The sequence below is a fragment of the Medicago truncatula genome, chromosome 4, assembly GCF_003473485.1.
Source record: "Medicago truncatula cultivar Jemalong A17 chromosome 4, MtrunA17r5.0-ANR, whole genome shotgun sequence".
Taxonomy (NCBI): Eukaryota; Viridiplantae; Streptophyta; class Magnoliopsida; order Fabales; family Fabaceae; genus Medicago; species Medicago truncatula.
The window spans coordinates 6,197,684-6,219,319 of NC_053045.1; the positions used below are offsets into that span (position 1 = coordinate 6,197,684).

Below are 21,636 nucleotides of genomic sequence, written 5' to 3' on the forward strand. Positions count from 1 at the left end.
TTTACTTTCAATATTATATTATAATTTTTATTTTATTTAATATATTTTAATATCACATTCAAAAGGCACTACTAAAAAACTCAGATTTAGCGACGGCAGTTTTCCGTCGCAAATGATTAAAAATTCCGTAGCAAACAACTTTGTGACGGGTTTTGCGACGCTTCGAAAATCCGTCGTAATAATGGGGGTCGGAAAAATTGACCGACGGAATATCAACTCCGTCACTCATTGCGGCGGCTCAGATATGGTCGCAAACAACAAAATTCCGTCGCTAAGCCTCCCCCATTATGGATATATGTCACCCAGTTTTCCGTCACAAAATACCGACGTTAAAAATATCCGTCACAAATTACTGAGGGAGGAAACCGTTGCAAATAACTGAGGGAACAAGCCCGTCGCAAAATATCTGAGAATTTGATTAGCGTCGCAGTGGTATCCGACGCAATACTGCAAGATAAAAATTTTGTGACTTTCCGATTTTCCGTCACAAATAAGTTTTTTTTTTTTTTTTCCTTAAAATTAGTTTAGGAAATTTCTCAATTATTTCTCAAAACAATTTTGGAATATAAAACAAGGTGATGAAAAATCATAAGATAAAATACATTAATATGATAAAATGTGATAAAAATTACATTAATATTTGATTAAAAACCTTTTTGATTGCGTTCACAAGTATCACACTACTTATCTTTTGTATCAAAATATATTGAAATAATTATTAAATAGTATTAGAACATTTACTTTAAACTAAAAGTTATAATTAAATTTTCAAAATAATATGATAAATAATCAAGTAGGTGGACACAGATGTTAATCCTAACTCGAACGATGAGGTTGATAAGGAGGTAGATGCGAATGGCCTTGTGTAAAAGACTCCATTAATTTCTGGAACTGCTCTCGGAGCAATCGTGAATCCTCCTGTGACTGTTGTGCCTGCTCTCGAGCTAAACGTGACTCCTCCTGTAATGCACGAATCAATTCCTCATTAGTCTTTAACCGCTCCTTGAGTTCCATGTTTTCAGCTGACATTTTAGATATTGCAGTCCTCATATGCTCATATTCAGATGGTGAGATGCCATCAGATGACCTGGATGAAGAAGGCTTGTATTTTCCTGCCTCTGTCCCCAAACCATAAATACGTCCTTTCTTGTCGACTCCTCCAACTACGTCCAAGAAGATGAAGTTGTCTGACTGATGGTCATTAGACACATCATCCCCCTCTGTTTGTTGTGAGTTCCTTTCAAAAATCCGTCTTTCATATTCATCCTACAAAATTAGAGTTTGTCTTAATTCTTACGTACAAAAATATAAAATTAAATCAATTACTACAATTAAATTCATATACAAACCAACCAATAACAAGTTAAACAAAATAAAACTAGTTTTTAACTAATAACCATGTTATCATGACTTCTTTCCAAGTGAAGAAACATAAGATTATAATGTTCAGATGTCAGAACCTGATGAACAATAATAAGCATGCATAACATTAAAAATTATGGCACAAAAGCATGTAATATACAACAATATACATGATTAAATAACTAAAAACAATTATAGCACATGATGGCAGAGTTATAGTGTAGCAGCATGCATCAATACACATGAGGACAATTATAAATACTAATTTTAAAGTTTTTCCAATTACCTTGACTTGCCACCAGCATACCAAGTCCACAAAAGGATATAACTAATTCTAGATAATTTTCAATTGTTTTATGTTCATTTGACAAAGGGCTGGAAATGATAATATCATCGAATTGTAACTTACCGCAACCATTTGAGATTTGGAGGATACCCACTTTGATGGATCACCTTTCATTTTGTGTGTCTTTAGATACACTTCCCAACAACTTGGAGTCATGTTTGAGTCAGTTTTCTATAGTACAAAATAAATAGATTAGTATTATTATTAATTTAAATCACTATGCTTTACTGCAAATATAATTTGTTTACTTACTAATCTTTTAGAATGTTCAATTGTTGGAATTGACCCACAAGTGTGCAATGGACCATTAGAGGATCTTCTATTTCGCTTATTAACTGCTGCTTTGTCCTTCCATTTACTATCTTCCCAATTTTGTTCCAATTTTTCACGCAATAGAGCAGGGATCCATTCGCCTTTGTCAATTCCTCTTCGTACCCGATACATTGTATTTTGGTACCCATCAGATGCCTTATGATGATAAGTCTTCTTTATGTCTTGATCATGCTCAGGAAGCCACTTATATATCCTCTGCAATACAAGCAATGTAATTAATATAGGATAAACCGGACAACACGCTAGGAGCTTTGCTCTGGAACTTGTAACTCTTTTGTGAGTTATTAATATTCACCACTATTCTCTTGTTTCTATTGATTTATTCTGTTTTATTAGCTCTGCTCTATCATATATGTTCATTAAAATTCGCTCTTTTCACTTTTGAAATTGTTTTTTCTCCAACTGTCGTTGACCCAGCAACAGTTAACCACCGCCGGACACTATTAAAGTCAGTTGAACAATTAGAAAAGTACCGACAATTAGAAAAGTACCGACGACAGTTGAACAATTAGGGTTGTATATATGTTAATTGGTCTAACATTTCATTTTATAATTTTGATAAGAGACTAGTAACAGATTCCAATCCATACCCTCCAAAGTTGGGAGGGAGCCAAAAATGATGGTAGGCAGTGCGGTGGAATAGAATATATACCAGCAATTCCAAATAAAAAATGGACTAAGATAACTTCAACCGACAATTCCAAATAACAAATGGACTGAGCGACAAATCTAACAACGAGGACGATAAACATAAGTTGGAGGAAGAGAAGGACAGTACCTGAAACTCGTTATACCACAAGTCCGCAAGAGCCGTGTCTTTTTTCATTAACTCTCCATAAGTTGCCCAAGTCCCTTGAAACAAACGTTTTATAATCTTTGTAATGTCACGTGGGGGCTTAACAGCAGGCTCAAACCTATAAAAATAAAATTAAACAAGTAGTAAAATACAAGGATACAAGTTATTATAGAATTAAACGGAAAATCTTAAAAAAAATCTTACGTTAACTGTGGTCCCGGACGGATCCATATACGCCTATCAGTAGGATCTGTACTCCCAGCTATCGGATACGAATCATCACATGATGATGATGATGCATGTGGATCACCACCAGATACAACATCATATGGTCTATGTGTATTAGAAAGATGTGGTGGACTAGGAGTAGAGTGGGGAGATTGGATATTTGTAGGTATTTGAGAGGTGGGAGTATGAATTGTAGACATTTGTGGACTTGGAGTAGAGAGCAAAGGTGGGAAATTTGTAAATGTTTGAGATATGGGATGATGTTTCAGTTGCCTTGTAGGTTGTGGAAGTTGGATATTTGAAGGTGTGTTAGATGTAAGATGATGTGTAGGTTTCCTTGTAGAGTGGGGTTGTTGGGTATTTGTAGGTATTTGAGAAGTGGGAGCATGGACAGTAGACATTTGTGGACTTGAAGTAGAGAGGAAAGGTGGGAAATTTGTATGTGTTTGAGATATGAGATGATGTGTAGGCTGCTTTGTAGATAGCGATTGTTGGATATTTGAAGGTGCTTTAGATGTAAGATGATGTGTAGGTTTCATTGTAGAGTGGGGTTGTTGGGTATTTGTAGGTATTTGAGAAGTGGGAGCATGGACAGTAGACATTTGTGGACTTGAAGTAGAGAGGAAAGGTGGAAAGTTTGTATGTGTTTGAGATATGAGATGATGTGTAGGCTGCTTTGTAGATAGCGATTGTTGGATATTTGAAGGTGCTTTAGATGTAAGATGATGTGTAGGTTTCATTGTAGAGTGGGGTTGTTGGGTATTTGTAGGTATTTGAGAAGTGGGAGCATGGACAGTAGACATTTGTGGACTTGAAGTAGAGAGGAAAGGTGGGAAGTTAGTATGTGTTTGAGATATGGGATGATGTGTAGGTTGCTTTGTAGATAGGGATTGTTGGGTGTCTGCAGGCCTAGGTGCTTGTAATCTAGAAGAATGCGACAAAGTAGTTTTATGCTTACCTCCCTTATTTCCCTTAACTTTGTTGATGCTTATACCAGCACCTCTTCCACTGCCCCTTGTAATATCATTGTCTTCCATCTATCTATATACATATAAAACTAGATAATTAACTACTGTACATAAAAAAAAAAGAAGTTAAAAGGCGCACAAAATTAGACATGGGCATAAACAAGTTAAAAGGCACACAAAATTAAAACATAAGCACAATTAGCATTTTCCATTAATATGCATAAGAATTACACATAAGGATTTGTTGAAAAAATTTAACATAACAATAGAAAAAAGACTAGTCATATTGCTCTCCTTCTTTTTCCTCTTCTAAATTCATCATCTTCTTCTTCTTCCACTTCTATTTCTTCTTCTACTTCTACTTCTACTTCTACTTCTTCATAATCCTCCTCCTCCTCCTCCTCAAACTCGTCATATTGTTCTTCTATCTCTAAACCAAGTTGGTCCAAGACAGAGATTGGTACTACTTCTTCTTCTACACCATTAGTGTCAACAATGCATTGTTGAAAATCATCATCTAATTACTCATTATGTCAAAGAACATAACCTAAAGCATAGTAAAAATACTATGAAAAAAAAAAAAGAAGACCAACCATTCTCCCTAATTACTCATTAAAAACAAAAACAAAAGAGAAGGAGAAAAAAGAGTTTAAAAAAAAAAACTAAAATTGGACATTTATTAGTCTAGATTTTATTTGATTTTTCCTTTTTATAGCACTTAAAAATGATTTTAATTGGTTGAACGTGATTTATTTTTTTCACTGTCAGTATTCTAATTAAACTCAAAACAAAAACAAAATTATCTATCCAAAATCTGTTCTCCCTAATTAATAAAAAGGGGATTCAACTGTAAAAGATTTACAGACCAAAAAATCTTCACTAACTAAAACATATAAATCTATAAAACAGCCCAAATCAAAACCTTAACATATAGGCATTCAAATTGTGCATACCCAATTCAGTTAGCATAGTTTACAACATAAAAACTAGAGAAGGAGAAAAAAGAGTTTGGAACCTGTTTGCAGCAGCCAAGTGAGATGAGCTAAGCGAGCAACGGCCCGAGCAAAGTGAAGGATTTAGGAACCTGTTTGCAGCAGCAAAGTAAGATTAGCGATGATCTGATCGAAGTGACCTGATGATTGAAGGTTTTGGGAATTAGATTGATGAAGTGAAGATTTAGGGCAAATGAATTTGGAAATTAGAGAGGGGAAATTAGATTAGGAACCGATCGGGGGACCTGTTTGGGAGTTAGATTGATGAAGGATGAATGGATTTTGGTATGAGCGATTGCTGGTTGATGGGTGAATGAGGAAAAACTTTAGAGTTTTGTTATGTATCTGTTTGTTATAATAAGAATGAACATGAACGATGCGAGGGAGAAAGTGGTGTTATGTTATTTATATAATAATAATAATAATAATACAAATAAATATAAATAATAATAATAATAATAATAACGTAATTTGAATAAATTTTATATTTGTTATATTATTGTTAAAAGATTAACGTAATTTGTTACCTACAATAATGAAACCGTCGTATATGAAAAAATCCAAGTTTTTTTTTTTATAACAAACTTTTTTTTTTTGAGGGATTTTATAACAAACTTTTGTTACATATAATAGTGAGAGTAGAAATTATATAAATAAGACTGTAATGTTGTTAAAAATTTAAGTGCAAATTAGAATAACAAATCTGATGGCAAAAATAAAAGACTCTATGAATATTCAAAAAGAAGAAAGAGTGGAAGATTCGTTTGAAAAAAGTGAAGGACAAAGAGAAATAGTTGAAGATTCATTTGACAAGATACAAGAAAAAATTTGCAACGAAGAAGGAGAAGTTTCATCAAGAGTTCTAATGGATCATGATTTAACCGAAGAAGAGTATCAATTTGAGTTGAAAAAGTTTCAAGATATGGTTGAAGCTGGGTTTAAAAAGATACAAGAAAAAAATGGCAACAAAGAAGAAAAAAAAAATTACCAAGAGTGCTAAAGGATTTTGATTTAAACGATGAAGCAGATTGCGAATTTGATTTGAACAAATTTCCAGAAGAAGGAGAAGAATCTTCCCATCACGAGTTTCAACATGTGATTAGGAAGATGTTAAGAAAACTTCTTCCTAAATTTTATTGAAACCCATTTTATTTTGATTTTAGATTTGAAATAAAGAGTAACTTTGAATCAAAGTTTCAACTTTGAATCAATGACATTGTCTAGAGTCTAGTACAACATAAAAATATTTTATGTTTAGTATTGCAGTAGTTTATCTTCTTTTTGAGAATTACATATTGCTTAGCCATAACCTTGCTTTTCTATAGTTGGTGTAATTTACTTTTCTTCATTTTCTTAGGATATATTTAAGCCCGAAAATTTATTAAATCAGCATGACATGTAGTCCATTCTTCATGTTTATGCTTCAAGCATGTTAATATCACCAAAAAAGCGTGTTAAAATCAGCATGACATCTAGCCTAAAAGTTTTGATTCCATAAAAAAAAAAAAAGTCTATGCTTCTTTATAACCAGTGCTTTAAAAATCAATGCTTCTCTACAAAATTAAAAGGCCTAATACCCTAAAAAACCGACAACAACTTATCAATGGTCTTTGATGTCATCAAGTGAAACTCTAGAACCAAATCAGCTATAGAATAAAAAGCATTGTACTGCAATAATCATTCCAAATCAGCTATAGAATAAAAAGCATTGTACTGCAACTTCATCAAAATTAAAAACAACTACAAAAAGATTAATTTACCAGTAATCAATCCATGTAGATGTCATCAAGTCCATATTTGCATCAGACTTTTTATAGGACCTTGTACTGCAACTTCAATCATTTGAATCTTTATCCTCACAAACCAAAACAAAGTATGAAAGTAAATCAATCAATTTTAGCTTTACCTTGTATGGACTTATGATTGAGTCTATCAATTACACAATTAATTGAATAATAACTACAAATTTTACCTTGTTTAAGCCCCCATGAAGTCCATTTAAATTAGGAGTTCTTGAGAACCAAAGCCACATTTTCAACCTATTAAATGTCATATAACTTACCAAACCAAAACTATAAGAATGCATTTGAAAAAAAAAAAAAAAACTGAAATGAAGTTTTAGTTCCAAATATATAGCAAAATTAATCCCTATTCACATATCTATGAATCCTTACAACCCAAAATTGTTTCACATATATGACGAAAGAACTCAATTCCTAGTGATGCCTTTCCGAATGACCACCGGAGCAATTTCCACCGAATCTGAACATCAATAATATTTTCTCATGAATTAGAAACTCATTCTACCACTTCTCTAACTAGAGTTAACCATAAAATCCCTACATTATTCATTCTAACCTACAAAATAATTTCTAAACGAATCTTCATGTGTAAATAAACACTAATTGAGAATTGTAAGTCGATAAATATACCTCAAAGAGTCTCAATGAGCAACTCTCACAATATGGGTATTCTCCTTCTACTTCAAAGCACAAACCCTAACCCCCAAATTTATACCAATAGAGCTTGAATATGAAGTTGCTTTACTTAGATGATCAATTATTCTTAAGGATGATTGATTTGGTGATAAAATTGGTTGATTTGGGAAAGGAAGGAAAAAGAAATGGAAGAAGAGGAATGAGGGACAGAGAGCTAACGGGAGTGATAGGAGAAAGGAAAGGGAAAGTTATGTGTGTTATTTTTTTTTTTTTCCCCGCGTGTGTGTCCAGTAAGTTCTAGTATATCCATTATCATTAATAATTCTCATACTTAATTACTTTCTTTTTTTTTTTCTTCCAAGAAACGGCAGCTATAAAAATAAACTACTCCCTCCGTCCCTAATTATAAGACCATTTTGCTAAAATCACGGGAATTAAGAAAGTAGATATTTGTATTAAAGTTGTCTGTAATCACTATTGTTTTTACAATTTTATCCTTAAGAAAGAGAGTTAGTTTATGTTTTTCATATGTTACTTATTGATGATTGAAGAAAAAGATGTATAATAAATAGGGGCATGTATGTAAAGAAATAATTAATGTAGTTGGAAATAACAAAGGGGTCTTATAAAAAGGGACAAATTTTTTTCTCAAAAGGGTCTTATAATTAGGGACGGAGGGAGTAAAATATATAAATTATATAATATCCAATACAACCCATTTCGGTGTCGTTCATAAAAAATTTCAACAAAATAATACTAAAAACCGATCATTATATTCAAAGTGATGTTTTACGCATCCCGACTTTTCATCTTAACTTTTCCTATTATAACAGTTTCAAAATCAACATAATTTCAAAATCAACTAATAATACATGGTTTCAATGTTACATCAATTCTAATAACATTCAAATTTCATAACAATAGCTGGTTTCAATTTCATTGAAATAACATAAATGATTTCAAAATGAACCAATTTTACTTGATTTTCATAAACACAAGATGATGATAGCTGAATTCAAAAGTTGAGTTAGGTTTGATAGATCTTTCTGATGGAAAATGCCATGAATGTTACTCCCTCCGTCCCTTAATAAATGACCCAGTTGACAATATACATTTTTGACTTGACATACTTTGACCACACTTTTATACTAATTCACAAAGATAAATAATATCATGTAAGATGTTGTTGGATTCGTCTCGATGAGTATTTTTAAAATATTAAATTTTTATAATTTTTTTTAATAGAGAATTGAAGATATCAAAGATAAAACATATACATTGATATGTGTGTCAGAGTCAACTAGGTCATTTATTTAGGGACGGAGGGAGTACTACTTTTCATGACAAGTTGCTAGAACATGCTAGTCATGTACAGAAAAACCAGACACTATCAAAAATAGAGGAAGATTAGCTCATCTAGGCATGCTAGAAGTTGAAGATATGCTTACATTTTACATTTTCTATAAAATTTATCTTGGACTGTCACGTTATTCAGTGGAATTTGTGTATAGAAGTCAATGTGTGTTTTTCTTCTTCTTTTATGGTATTTTTCACATTCACCATCACAATCTAATTCAGATAAAAAAATTACAAAGCATGATACTTGTACAGTAATAATAAAGTGATATTGAAACATAAATTCACGAGTAAATTCACATTCACATTTTTCACATTCAATCCTTTAGAGCATCCATAATGGTAGTTCCTTAATAGGGACTCCTTAAATGGACCCCACGTTACACGTCACTTATTTATAATCTATTAAAAAAAGTACCTATTAAGAACTTAATGACTCCAATGGCAATACACTAATAAGGATTCAAATGAAAAATACTTAAATATGCCCCACTAACTTTGCATTATTAAACAAAAATAATTTATTAATTAAATTATAAATTACCTCATAATATTTAATTACAATCCTTAAAAAAAATTATAAAATATTTATTTATTCGTATGAACTTAAATTTCTACGACATTTGATAATAATTTGAAAATGGAAAAATTAACATTACAAATTTTACATTGCTTGTTAAAAAATAATAATAATTGAAGAAAGGTTGGGATGGGTAGAAAATGGTGCAAGTTGTCCAACTATTCCTATTTATTTTTTCTTTTATTTTAATTTTTTTATAATAATGGTGTAACGGATATAATTTTCTTTTTAAGGGTTTTTTGTACACACATTTTTGAAGTTTTTTTTTTGGTCGAACATTTTTTAAGTTTTAATCCCCTATTTTAAAAATCAACTTTTTGATCCCTATATTAAGGAAGTCAACAATTTTTTTTTATTCCCCACAAATTTTGATGATGTCACATCCTCGTTAATGAGGTATAAAAAATATTTTCCATGTCATTATTATTGATTAATATTATTATTTATTTTATTTTTATATTATAAATTAATTAAAATAATTGCCTCCATCTTTACCGTCAACATTCAACACTAACACAAGATTAATCACAATCCATCATCAGCACTCTTAAAACTCAACCCCTAAATGTGTATGTGGTTGTTGGTTGTTGAAGAAATTTTTATAATGAATACTAATATTGTAATATATAAGTAAAATAAAAATATATTTTTTAAATCATTGTGCCAAGTCAGCGTCACATCAATGAAGTTGTTGGGGGACCAAAAATATCCGTTGACTTTCTTAATAGAGGATCAAAATATTGGTTTTTAAAATAAGGGTATTAAAACTTCAAAAATATGTAAATAGGAAGACCAAAAATACATTTAAACCAAATTTAGATTTGAATAAAAAATAAGTAAAAATGAAGGAAAAAAATGCAAACTAGTGAGGTCATGTGTAGAAGAAAAGGAAAGATTTTCAACAAAAAAAAAAACCTAAAATAACTTAGTACTAATAAAAATCAATTAAAAAAATCTAAAATAACTTAGTACTAATTAAAAACAATTAAGAGAAATAACAAATGAGTTGTCATGGCCTGGTGGTAAATTGCATTGATTGTAGTTCTAAGGTCGCGGGTTCAAGTCTCATCTCACCCATAAGTTTCCAATTAATTCATATTTTTCATCATTTAATTAAAAAACGCTAAATTCATTGAGACGGCATTCAAGGGCGTCGCAAACTATTTGGGGAATCTCCGACGGAATATGTAACGGAATAGTTATATATGGAATAAAACCCTCGCTAAATCCCTCACAAAACTATGTAATGTCACATTTCTGACGGAATTTATGACGGATACGTAGCGACGACACAGACCCTCGTAAAACCCGTCGCTAATGACATCAAAAGAGTACCCCTCACAAAATCCGCCACAATTTGCGACGGAAATTAAACCCTCACAAAATTCCGTCGCTAAAACTGAATTTTCTAGTAGTGAGGATTTATAGTTTTTTTTTTTTGTAATTTTGTTCAAAACAGTGCTTTCCCTAGACTTTCCGTGCACAATAGAGTGGAAACATTTTTTGGTGTGCGATCCGGCTATCAGCATCCTTTCTCCCATTTTTAAGGTGGTTCCAAACTATGGTTTGTTTTCATGAATTTATTTATTTATTTTTTTGGAATTTGTCATCTTTTGCTTTTGTTTCTAAGTTGTAACTTGTGATTTTTTTTTTTATCATAGACTAATAAATGAAATGAATGTGTATATTTTGGAATTTCATATTTTATGAGGAAATTAAAAGGTATGGAAAAATATAATAGAATTATGAATATTTAAGGGTTTGTGATAATTTGAATTACCAGTGTCCAATACGAAATAACTTCAAAATTTTGGAGAAATGATAATAAGTTTAGTAAGAAAATTGAAAATAGTCTAAAAAGATCTTCTAGAATGTAAAGAATCGGGGGGTTCGGAATGAATGAATGGATCAACGAAATGAAAAAAAAGAGCGAGAAAGCTAAAAGAGAAAAAGATAAGGAAGAAAATTGACAAAGTCCAAAACATTTTATAGCATGTAAAACTAACATAATTTATAAAAGAGAAACCTTTTGATAGTTTATAATTGAAATATAGTTTAATATTTTAATGGATAACTTATAAGTTTTGGTCTCAAAAAACTACTTAGATGGTACAATTTTGCAAAACATTTGATATGTTGTGACATATGTTTGACCCTTCAATTCTTCACTTTTGCAGCACATTGTGTGTGAGAGTTTTATTGTTAAGTTCTTTAGGAAAAAAAAGAAATATAATTGAATCAATTAACTATTTTAGTTGCATTGAAAGTTAAATGATAAAACGTATGATGAGAGACATGTAGAAATATAATTGAATTTTAGAAAGCATATAATCAATCAAGGGAACGCATTGAATGAATAGATGACGACATCTTATCCGAGCACAACTTTTTAATCATATTTTCAACCCTTTTTATAAATTGTTAAACAAAACTACTCTTTCAATAATAAATTTATAGTTTTGCAAAAAATTTGAAAGGCAAACTATACCGCAGTCTCTATAAATTTGATATTAGTTTTTGATAACAAACCAACATAGTTAATGTTGCTCTAAGGATACAACCCAATAATTCATAGGGGTTTGTAATTTTATTTTTTCCATCAAAGAATTTGAGATGAATGAGATGGTGTGCATACATATGTGGTATTTGAAACCCAAATTGAATTTCTTATAAAAATGATGATTCAATATGTCCAAAAGATTATTGTTACTCACGTAGACATTGCAATAATTGATACACACACACAATATTGACACAAATTATCATACTTAGCATACTTACACAATCAATAACTCATTTTAGAAAAAATAATAAATCAATCTAACAGTTGAATCATCATATATTATGTTGAAATTCATGTATACATAACTTCAAATTATTTAGGCAACGCTTCAATAATAGATATGTACATATAATTTTAAAATGACAAAATTACATTTTTAGTCCCTTAATTTAATTTCAGGTAACAGTTTGGTCCTTTATCTTTTTTTCATTTCAATTTGGTCCTTTTTGTCCATTTTCATATGAATTTTTAAGCTTAAAATTCATGATTTTATTTTCTTATGGTCTTTCAGTCTTCAAATCTATGATCCTCGTCTATGTTTGCATAAGAATATAAGATTTGAAGTTTGAAAATGGACAAAAAGGACCAAATTGAAATGAAAAAAAGATAAAGTACCAAGCTGTTATCTGAAATTAAGTTAAGGAATTAAAAGTGTAATTTTGCATTTTAAAATTTTGTGAATTTTTATAGACTTGATCTTTGTTTTTAAATATTCAATGGTAGTTTTTTAATATTTTAAAAGAGAGCAAAGAAAAGCCCTATGTAATTTGACCTAGAATGGTTCTTCCCAACCACTAAGGTTTTCAGAGCTACCCATAACAAACAAGAATGATTCGATAATAAATACTAATCATTTTGAAAACAATATTGCTTTAAATTCAATACCACTTTACTTTGTAAATATTATGATTCACATAATTTAAGTGAATAAGAATGTAGAATAAATTATGCAATGAAATTTTAAATATAAATTCTACATATTCATAGATATGTTCTCACTCCAATGGTGTATTATATTCTTACATAACTTTATCATGGCATAAAAATATTTTTTCCTTTACTATCACGAAAGGCTAAACAAGTAATGAAATTTTTAAAAGGAAAAAGCAATGAAAAGTTAGTTAAATTATATTCAATTATTATAATTACTAAGTTTATTATATGTTTCTAAAACAAATTATTAATACATTTAAGATGCTTTTAGTAATGATTCTAATGTTACGAAGGGTTTTTAAAATTTCATAATGCTTAAACTATTTAATTATTTTTATAAGATCATGAACTTTATACACTATAAAGAGATCAAGTCATTTACTAATGTTTAGATGCAAGTAGGAAAAAATATGGCTAAAACTCTTAAGATGGTTTATGTTTTAGTTCTATTTCTTTTCATATTCCTTAGCATAATCGCATGTAATTCTTCTTTTATTACGTTTAGAGACAGTCGTTGTAAAACAGATAAAGATTGTCCAAACATTCCAATGGCTACTGGTAGGTGTCGTAAAGGCCATTGTGTACTGGTCTGAAATATACTAATGAAATAAATCAGTTCTTGCTCTAGCAAGAGAATTCTAGAATATTCCACTTGTTATCATTTAGCTTTTCTGCATGCGCTAAATATTTGTTATTTTTTTCTTCTACTTCTTATTATTCTTATGGTTTTCCCTAACTTCATGGACCTTTAAGTTTTGATTTTAAAATCTAAAATGATGGAAATGAACTCAGGAAGCAAAGATCTTTATTTTTAGTGTCTCTTTATCTCGTAAATTTAGAGGTATCACCATGGCCTGCAATCCTGACACATCACGCCTTTTTTCAACCTATCACCTATAATAATCACTTTAATAGTTATGTTAAAAAGTAATTTTATCTTGCATTTTTTCAACAAAAAAATATATTCATTCATTGAAATTAGTAAACTACATTGAAAATAACACAAATTCATCATCGCCAAAACTGAAATAGAAGACTCTGTCCACTTTTAGTGTATGACTTGATCATTTTGCATGAAACCAATAAGATATAATTTCATCTATTTACAATGTATAATGAACATACAGAAAAGCTAAAAAAAAAGGTTAATTTTTAATCTTTTTTACTATTTTAATATTAAAACCATTTTGTCTGAATTCAAAAACCATACTCCATTCAAAACAAATTTTGAAGGATCATGACAAATTTGGCAATTGCACCAAATTTTTCAAGTAATTTAGTAGTAAGATCATCATATCCATGTGGATTGTTCTTTTGGACTCGACAATTTACTAAACTTATAATTTAAAATAGTAAATGGAGGAGCTTGCAAGATTTGTTGGTTTGCAATGAAAAATAAATAGGGTTCTTTATTCAGAGTTTCAGCGGCGATTAGAAATATTTGAATCTCTTCTACCTCTTTGTTGGATTAATACATAATTCCTACAAATTATGACCTTAGGACTATATAAACAATGGTTAACCTCATGTGACGAAGATTCTCGTCCCTCTAGATGTTAGATTGATCTATACCAAATATAACCTAAGCTATAAAAACTATGGACTTATCCTCCCACATGTAATTGACTCTATAATTTCATGCTGGTACTCATAGATTTTAAGGGACTTATCCTCGCACATACGCAAGAGTCGCAAAATATCAAATTGCTCTTAAGCCGAGAATAACACTGACAGAAATATCTTAGAACTTAACCAACATACTCTCAGTAACGCTACTAAACTAAAGATTCTTGAGAAAAAATTGTATGTATTCCGGTTAAAGCAAGATGCCAATAAATAAACTCTAACCTACGATCATTTCAAAATCTAGGGGTGTCACTTAGTTCGTAAAAGCATCAAGTGCAAAACATATGAAAACTAAATATAACTAGATCATAACTAAATAAATAAATTGCATTAATAAATTTTTAACAAATAAATAGAGGTACATCTTAGAACTCTAATCTTAAGGTGTTTAGTTACTCATGGTATAATCGAATACATGACCAAAGAAAAACAAAAGGCCAAATACCAATTGCAGTCCTTTAAGTTACATGAATATAAAAAGTTAGTCCTTTAATTTTTTTTGGTTATAAATTGGTCATTTAAGTAATAAAATATTTGCACCATTATCCTAATTTCATCAAACTCAATCAAAAAGTGTTTGTATGGATGTTTAATGTTAAGTTGGTTTGTCCAAATTAATTGCTCTCAAAACTAAAGCTCATAGGTGTGTTATTCTGTCTTGATTCAAACAAAATTGATCGATTACTTGATTTATAATATTGTTGATAAAATATCTATATATGAAATTAGGCTTGAAATTCAAAAACAAGAAGAAGAAAATGTGTATAAATAATCATGTTGGTTGTCATAAGCACTTTTGGATCCACCATCTTAATGTTAAAAGGTTTATAAGCACTTTTTAGCGATGTTGGCTGAACCGATGCGAGCCTCGTTGGTGAACTTTGTCGTTTTTCTTCCTCGACATTTCGTTGGGACAGAATTTCTCCAAATTATATTGCCCTCTAAGCCTTTTGAAACCTTTGTTGATCTTCATTATTTAATTTCCATAACTTCCATGAAATGTCTTGCTTTATCGAATTACATAATATCTCCAAAACAATACAAAATATCTCCAAATCCATGAGAAACTCGTCTAAATTGTCTTTGAATGCTTGTTAAATGAATCCAAAAACATAGCTGCAAACATCATATGGTAAAGTGCCATAAAAAAACTTTAAAAATAAAACAAAGTCTATGAAAGAAGGACAAACGTTTGTAAAGTTTGTAAAAACTGTGGTACCCTGAGAAAAAAAGACAAAAATTAGTTAAGAGTCATAGAGTTAAAGGTCTTGAGTTGAAGTTCTAGAAAAGAGAAAAAAAAATAACATAACAACTAACATATATCATTCAAAAATAAAAAAGAAAAAAAGAAACTAGGATATAATTAAAATAACTTTCTAAGGGTATAAGAATCATACATATTAAATAAATTAAATATAAACTCAAGATGTCCTTAACAATGCACATAGCTCACCAAGAGAATTAAAAATTAGGACAAAAACATTCACACACCATACTAAAACTACCTATATTATTGGAAGGTTTGGTGGTATGCCCAATAACAACTTCTTCCACTAGCACCTAGGTACCTATTAATCCAACATCTTCTTCAACTAGAATCCGCACACTTATTACTCCTTCCTCCATCATCGGTTTAACACCCATACTCACTATATCCAAACCCTTCCAAATCATATATTTTCCTACCTAGCCTTCAACAAACTCTATTACTCAACCATGATGAACCCATACATGAAAACATATGATGAGGGACATGTGGAAACATAATTGAATTTTATAAAGCATATAATCGATCAAAGAAACACATTGAATAAATTGATGACATCATCTTATCCCATCACAACTTTTTAATCATATTTTCAATCCTTTTTATAAATTGTTAACCAAAGCAACTCTTTTTCAATCATATATTTAGAATATTGAACGCCAAAGACTATATCGCATGCTCTATGAATTTGTTATTTGTGTTTTTTATTAACAAACGAACTTTGTTAATATTGTGCTATGGATACAACCCAGAGATGAATGAGATGGTTTGCATAAATGTGCGGTCTTTTCAACCCAAATTGAATTTCTTAGACGAATGATGGTTAAAGATGATCTTGTAATATGTCCAAAAGATTATCGTTACTCTTGTATACATCACAATAATTGATACACATACATTTCCGCGTGTGTGTGAGCAAAGATCTATTTACATCAAGTATCAGACTTATCATACTTACACTTTCAATAACTCTTTCTAGAAGAAGTAATAAATCAATCCAATAGTTGAATCATGATATATTATGTTGAGATTCATGTATACATATAACTACAAATAATTTAGGCATTGCTTCAAGAATAGATATGTACAAATGTTATGACTACCATATCTATATACTAGTATAAAAATTAATTAATGTCCCTTGAATTTACCATTTTGCCCCTATAAGGGGCAATTTGGTAAATTACAAAATTGTTGAGTTTTTTTTTTTAAGGTTGGCTTATGAATTTCCATTTTTGCCCCTAACCAATTTTTTTTTATTTTCTAATTTTTATATTTTTAACTATTTTTAAATTTTTTTCTCCCAAATTCAGTTGCTTCTACATTGCCGTTGTGGGAGATTAAGGTATCGTTTGACCCGACTTTTTTCAAACTTCTCTAAATTTTTAAGGAGAAGTTAGGCCAAACACAATATCAATTAAGTACTTACTAAAAAAAAACATTTTTTGAACGCATAAAATTGAATGGAATGAGCTTTGACCAGAAGCTGTTGAATGTTACTTTAGAAAACTATTTCTTGACAATTTATTTCACACACCTCTTTTCAACTCACGCTGGAAACCTTTTATTTATTTTTTAATATTATATTTCAATATTTTTTTTTTCTTCCATTTAACTTTATTTTTTCAACCGTTCCATTTCATTTATTAAAGAGGTTCCATTTAATTTTATCCTTTTTTCAAAAAAATTGTATTATCTTTTTAACGCACATATATTTAATTTCAATATCGTTTAATCATCACAACCTCACAAATATCCTAGCCAATTTTTTTTTTAATTATTTTTAAATTTTTAATAACTTTTAATTATTTTCCAATTTTATATTTTTAACTATTTTTCAATTTTTTTTCTCTCAAATTCAGTTGCTTCTACATTGCCGTTGTGGGAGATTAAGGTATCGTTTGATCCGACTTTTTTCAAACTTCTCTACATTTTTAAGGAGAAGTTAGACCAAACACAATATCAATTAAGTACTTGCTAAAAAAAGAACATTTTTTGAACGCAGAAAATTGAATGGAATGAGCTTTGCCCAGAAGCTGTTGAATGTTACTTTAAAAAATTACTTCTCAACAGTTTATTTCACAAACACCTCTTTTCAACTCACGCTGAGAATCTTTTCTTTATTTTTTAATATTATATTTCAATATATTTTTTCCATTTAACTTTATTTTTTTCAACCGTTCCATTTAATTTTTTAAGGAGGTTCAATTTAATTTTATCTTTTTTTCAAAGAAATTTTATTATATTTTTATCACTTATATATTTAATTTCAATATCGTTTAATCATCACAACCTCACAAATATTTTTACTCATGTTGTCATTTAATGATTCTAAATATTTTTATTTCCTTTCTTCAACCTTGCGAATACACACACACATTAACGTTTAGAGTAATATTTTATGTCCGTCTGTTTGTTTTTTTTGTTACGCTAATGCATATAATTTTTTTAGTGTTGCTTGGTTGCGTGCTACCTCACCAATTTTTTTTTATCTATTTTCCAATTTTTCTATTTTTAAAAACTTTTAACTATTTTACAATTTTTTATTTTTAACTATTTTTCAATTTTTTCTCCCAAATTCAGTTGCTTCTACAATGTCGTTGTGGGCGGATAAAATACCATTTGACCCGGTATTTTTTTTCAACTTCTCTACATTTTTAAGGAGAAGATAGGCCAAATACAATATCAATTAAGTACTTACTAAAAAATGTACTTTTTTTAATGCATAAAATTGAATGGAATGAGCTTTGGCCAAAAGTTGTTGAATGCTACTTCAAAAAAATACTTCTCGACAATTTATTCCACAAGTATCTCTTTCAATTCACGTTGGGAACCTTTTCTTTTATTTTTTAATATTATATTTCAATATGTTTTTTTCTTCCATTTAATTTTTTTTAACTGCTGCATTTAATTTTTTTAAAGGAGGTCACGTTTAATTTTATTACCTTTTTTTCAAAGGAATTTTATTATCTTTTTATCATTTATATATTTAATTATAATATCGTTTAATCATCACAACCTCACAAATATTTTTATTCACGCTGTCATTTAATGATATCAAATATTTTTATTTTCTTTCTTCAACCTCACAAATACACACACACACACATTAGTGTTTAGAGTAATATTTTATGTGTGTCTGGTTTTTTGTTACACTACTGCGTATAATTTTTTTGGCGTTGCATAATGCGTATGATTAATTTTATAATATTTTGATTTTAATAAAAGTAAAATTGTAGATGTCTTTTCTTCAAAATTGTAGAAAGAAAACATAATAAGATTTTGTCAAAGAAAACAAAGATTATGATAGCTTTGGGAGAGAAATTCCAATTAGTTAGAGTAATTTCGTAGAAGACTAACAAATAATCACAAGCTAATTTGGTTAAGAGTGAAATTATAGTTTAGTTCTACTATTGTTCAAATCCAACTTAAATTAAGCCTTCATTGATTCCAAAAAAAACAGCATATAATTGGGAACATCATTTTATTTTACTTTAAGTAAACATTAAATGCAAAAGTGTGGAGGGAAAAATTAGGTTAAAATTAGAGATAACATTTTTGCATAAATTAAATCTAGGGTTAATATAGTAAAGTCACACGAAAAAATAGGTTAAATCTAGGGTTAATATTGCGTCACGGATTAACATTTAGAAATAAGAGATGACATTTTGCATAAATTAAATCTAGGGTTAATATAGTAAAGTCACACGAAAAAATTAGGTTAAATTTAGGGTTAATATTGCGTCACGGGTTAACATTTAAAAATAAGAGATGACATTTTGCATAAATTAAATCTAGGGTTAATATAGTAAAGTCACACGAAAAAATTAGGTTAAATCTAGAGTTAATATTACGTCACGGGTTAACGTTTTTAAATATAAGAGATAAGAGATGACATTTTGCATAAATTAAACCTAGGGTTAATATAATTTGTTTAGTAAAATTAAGGAGAAAAATTAGAAGCGATTTGTTTATTTTGATTTCCCTAACAATTAACGTTAACATTTTGATTAAATTAAATAAGGTTAATACAGTAAAGTTAAGCAAAGAAGTTAGGTTAAATCTAGGGAAAAAATTTGCGTTCAAGTTAACTTTAAGGAATAAGAGATTACAATTGTAACGCCCTCTCTAATTATTTGATTATTTTAAATGAGTTTAGAATATACTTATATGATTTGTGTGATTTATATGATTTATTTTGATGAGTGATATTTTGTTATGATATATGTTATATATTTATTAATATAATATATATGTTATTTGATTTAGAAATATATGTGTTATTTGGTTCAGAAATATATATGATTCGTTATAGAAATATATACATGATTTGTTATAGAAATAAATGTTATTTATCATAGAAATATGTATGATTTGTTGTAGAAATATATATAATCTGTTATAGAAATATGTATGATTTGTTGTAGAAATATATGTCATTTGTTATAAAAATATATACATGATTTGTTGTAGAAATATATGTCATTTGTTATAAAAATATATACATGATTTGTTGTAGAAATATATGTCATTTGCTATGGAAATATAAATGATTTGTTATGGAAATATATATATGTTATAGAGATATATTTGTTATTTATTATTGTTATAGAAATATTTTATATATATGTATATATTAGAATAGAATATTAATATTTGGATTTAAGAGAAAAATAAGTAGGTTAAAGATTTATATAAATAGGAGAGACCTAGTTTAGAAAAACATAACGTACGTACGACTGCTTTTGGAGAAAAGGGAGAAAAGTCAAGAGAAGAGGGAGAAGACCTAGAGGCTGCGATTTTCTTCACTTTAAGGTAAGGGTGAGACTAACTTTGCAATTCTATCAAGTATGTGAATCAATGGTTAAGTTTAACATGAATTAGGATGAGTTTAAGAAGAATCGGAAATTAGGTCAAATTGATAGAATTGATGATTAAACGGTGGAAATTTGTTAAAAAGATGTAGAAACTGTCCTTAGACCTTAGATAATGATTTAGATGAATTCTGGAATTGAAATTAGGCTTAGAACCTTGTTAGATGATGATTTTCGTGTAGAAAGTGCATCATGTCCGAGCCTAGATTCATCGCTCGCCACGGCGAGCTATGATCCTCGCCTCGCGAGTGATGATCTTCATCGCTCGCCACGCGAGCCTTCCCCTTCGCCTCGCGAGTGTTTTGGTATTGCTCGCCATTGCGAGCAACCTTACTCGCCATAGCGAGCTAAGGCAGAGAGCATGTTAGATTTTGTGTTTCGACCTTTTGAGTTGAACCTTAGATGCCTTTGAGTACCCTTAGGTGCCTACTATTGATTAGAGAATGATTTAGAACGAGATTGAACCTAGAACAACCTTAGTTGAAAAGTTGGCTTGTACTCGCCACGGCGAGCAGATGCTCTCGCCTCGCGAGCACTTCCAGAATTGAGTGTTTTTAGTGCATTGTGAGACTTGAGTTGCTTGGATTGGTTAGAAATGAACTTTAGGTACATAGTGTGACCTATTAAAGATAATGATTGTGAATTGTGAAGCTATATTGAAATGCTAAGTGTTTATAATGTGATTTATTGATTGATTGCATTACTTGAATTATTATTGAATGATCAGGAAGTTGTTGAAAATGAATTGGTATTAAGTTGTTGATATAATCTGATTATGCTGTTATTGTTATTTAACTAAGTTACATGAGTTGTTGTTGATTATCATTTGATATTGTTATATCCTGAGATGTTTATGTGTCGCCTATGTTGCTGTTGTTGGTTATGTGAAATATTTATATGCCTTATGTGGAAGATGTTTGATGTTTAAGTTGTTGGTGCTTCACATTAATATTGTTATGTTGTGGATTGCAAAT

At 29.7% G+C, this 21,636-nt stretch overlaps 1 protein-coding gene across 2 annotated transcripts; it reads right to left on the bottom strand.

The window, feature by feature from the left end:
* Positions 1-689: 689 nt before the first annotated feature.
* Positions 690-7,728, bottom strand: LOC112421272 (uncharacterized). 2 transcript variants are annotated; one of them, XM_039833548.1, is made up of 9 exons: positions 7,458-7,728; positions 6,998-7,287; positions 6,786-6,873; positions 5,049-5,117; positions 3,042-4,106; positions 2,820-2,955; positions 1,961-2,236; positions 1,772-1,879; positions 690-1,266 (listed from the first exon to the last, which is right to left on the bottom strand). In XM_039833548.1, the coding sequence occupies exons 5-9, from the start codon at positions 4,100-4,102 to the stop codon at positions 817-819; spliced, it is 2,031 nt and encodes a 676-aa protein (XP_039689482.1). In that variant the 5' UTR covers positions 4,103-4,106; positions 5,049-5,117; positions 6,786-6,873; positions 6,998-7,287; positions 7,458-7,728; the 3' UTR covers positions 690-816. The 2 variants fall into 2 exon arrangements, with proteins under 2 accessions (XP_039689482.1, XP_039689483.1); XM_039833549.1 differs by lacking the exons at positions 6,998-7,287; positions 7,458-7,728 and having other exon boundaries at positions 6,786-6,880.
* Positions 7,729-21,636: the final 13,908 nt, after the last annotated feature.

What these genes read in the sequence shown, in the direction of transcription:
- LOC112421272 (XM_039833548.1), bottom strand. Translation starts at nt 4,102, where the DNA reads ATGGAAGACAATGATATTACAAGGGGCAGTGGAAGAGGTGCTGGTATA. An exon ending in CGTCCGGGACCACAGTTAAC is followed by an intron (nt 2,956 to 3,041) that starts GTAAGATTTTTT and finishes TTATTTTTATAG; the next exon opens with GTTTGAGCCTGCTGTTAAGC. An exon ending in CCAAATCTCAAATGGTTGCG is followed by an intron (nt 1,267 to 1,771) that starts GTAAGTTACAAT and finishes CTAATTTTGTAG; the next exon opens with GATGAATATGAAAGACGGAT.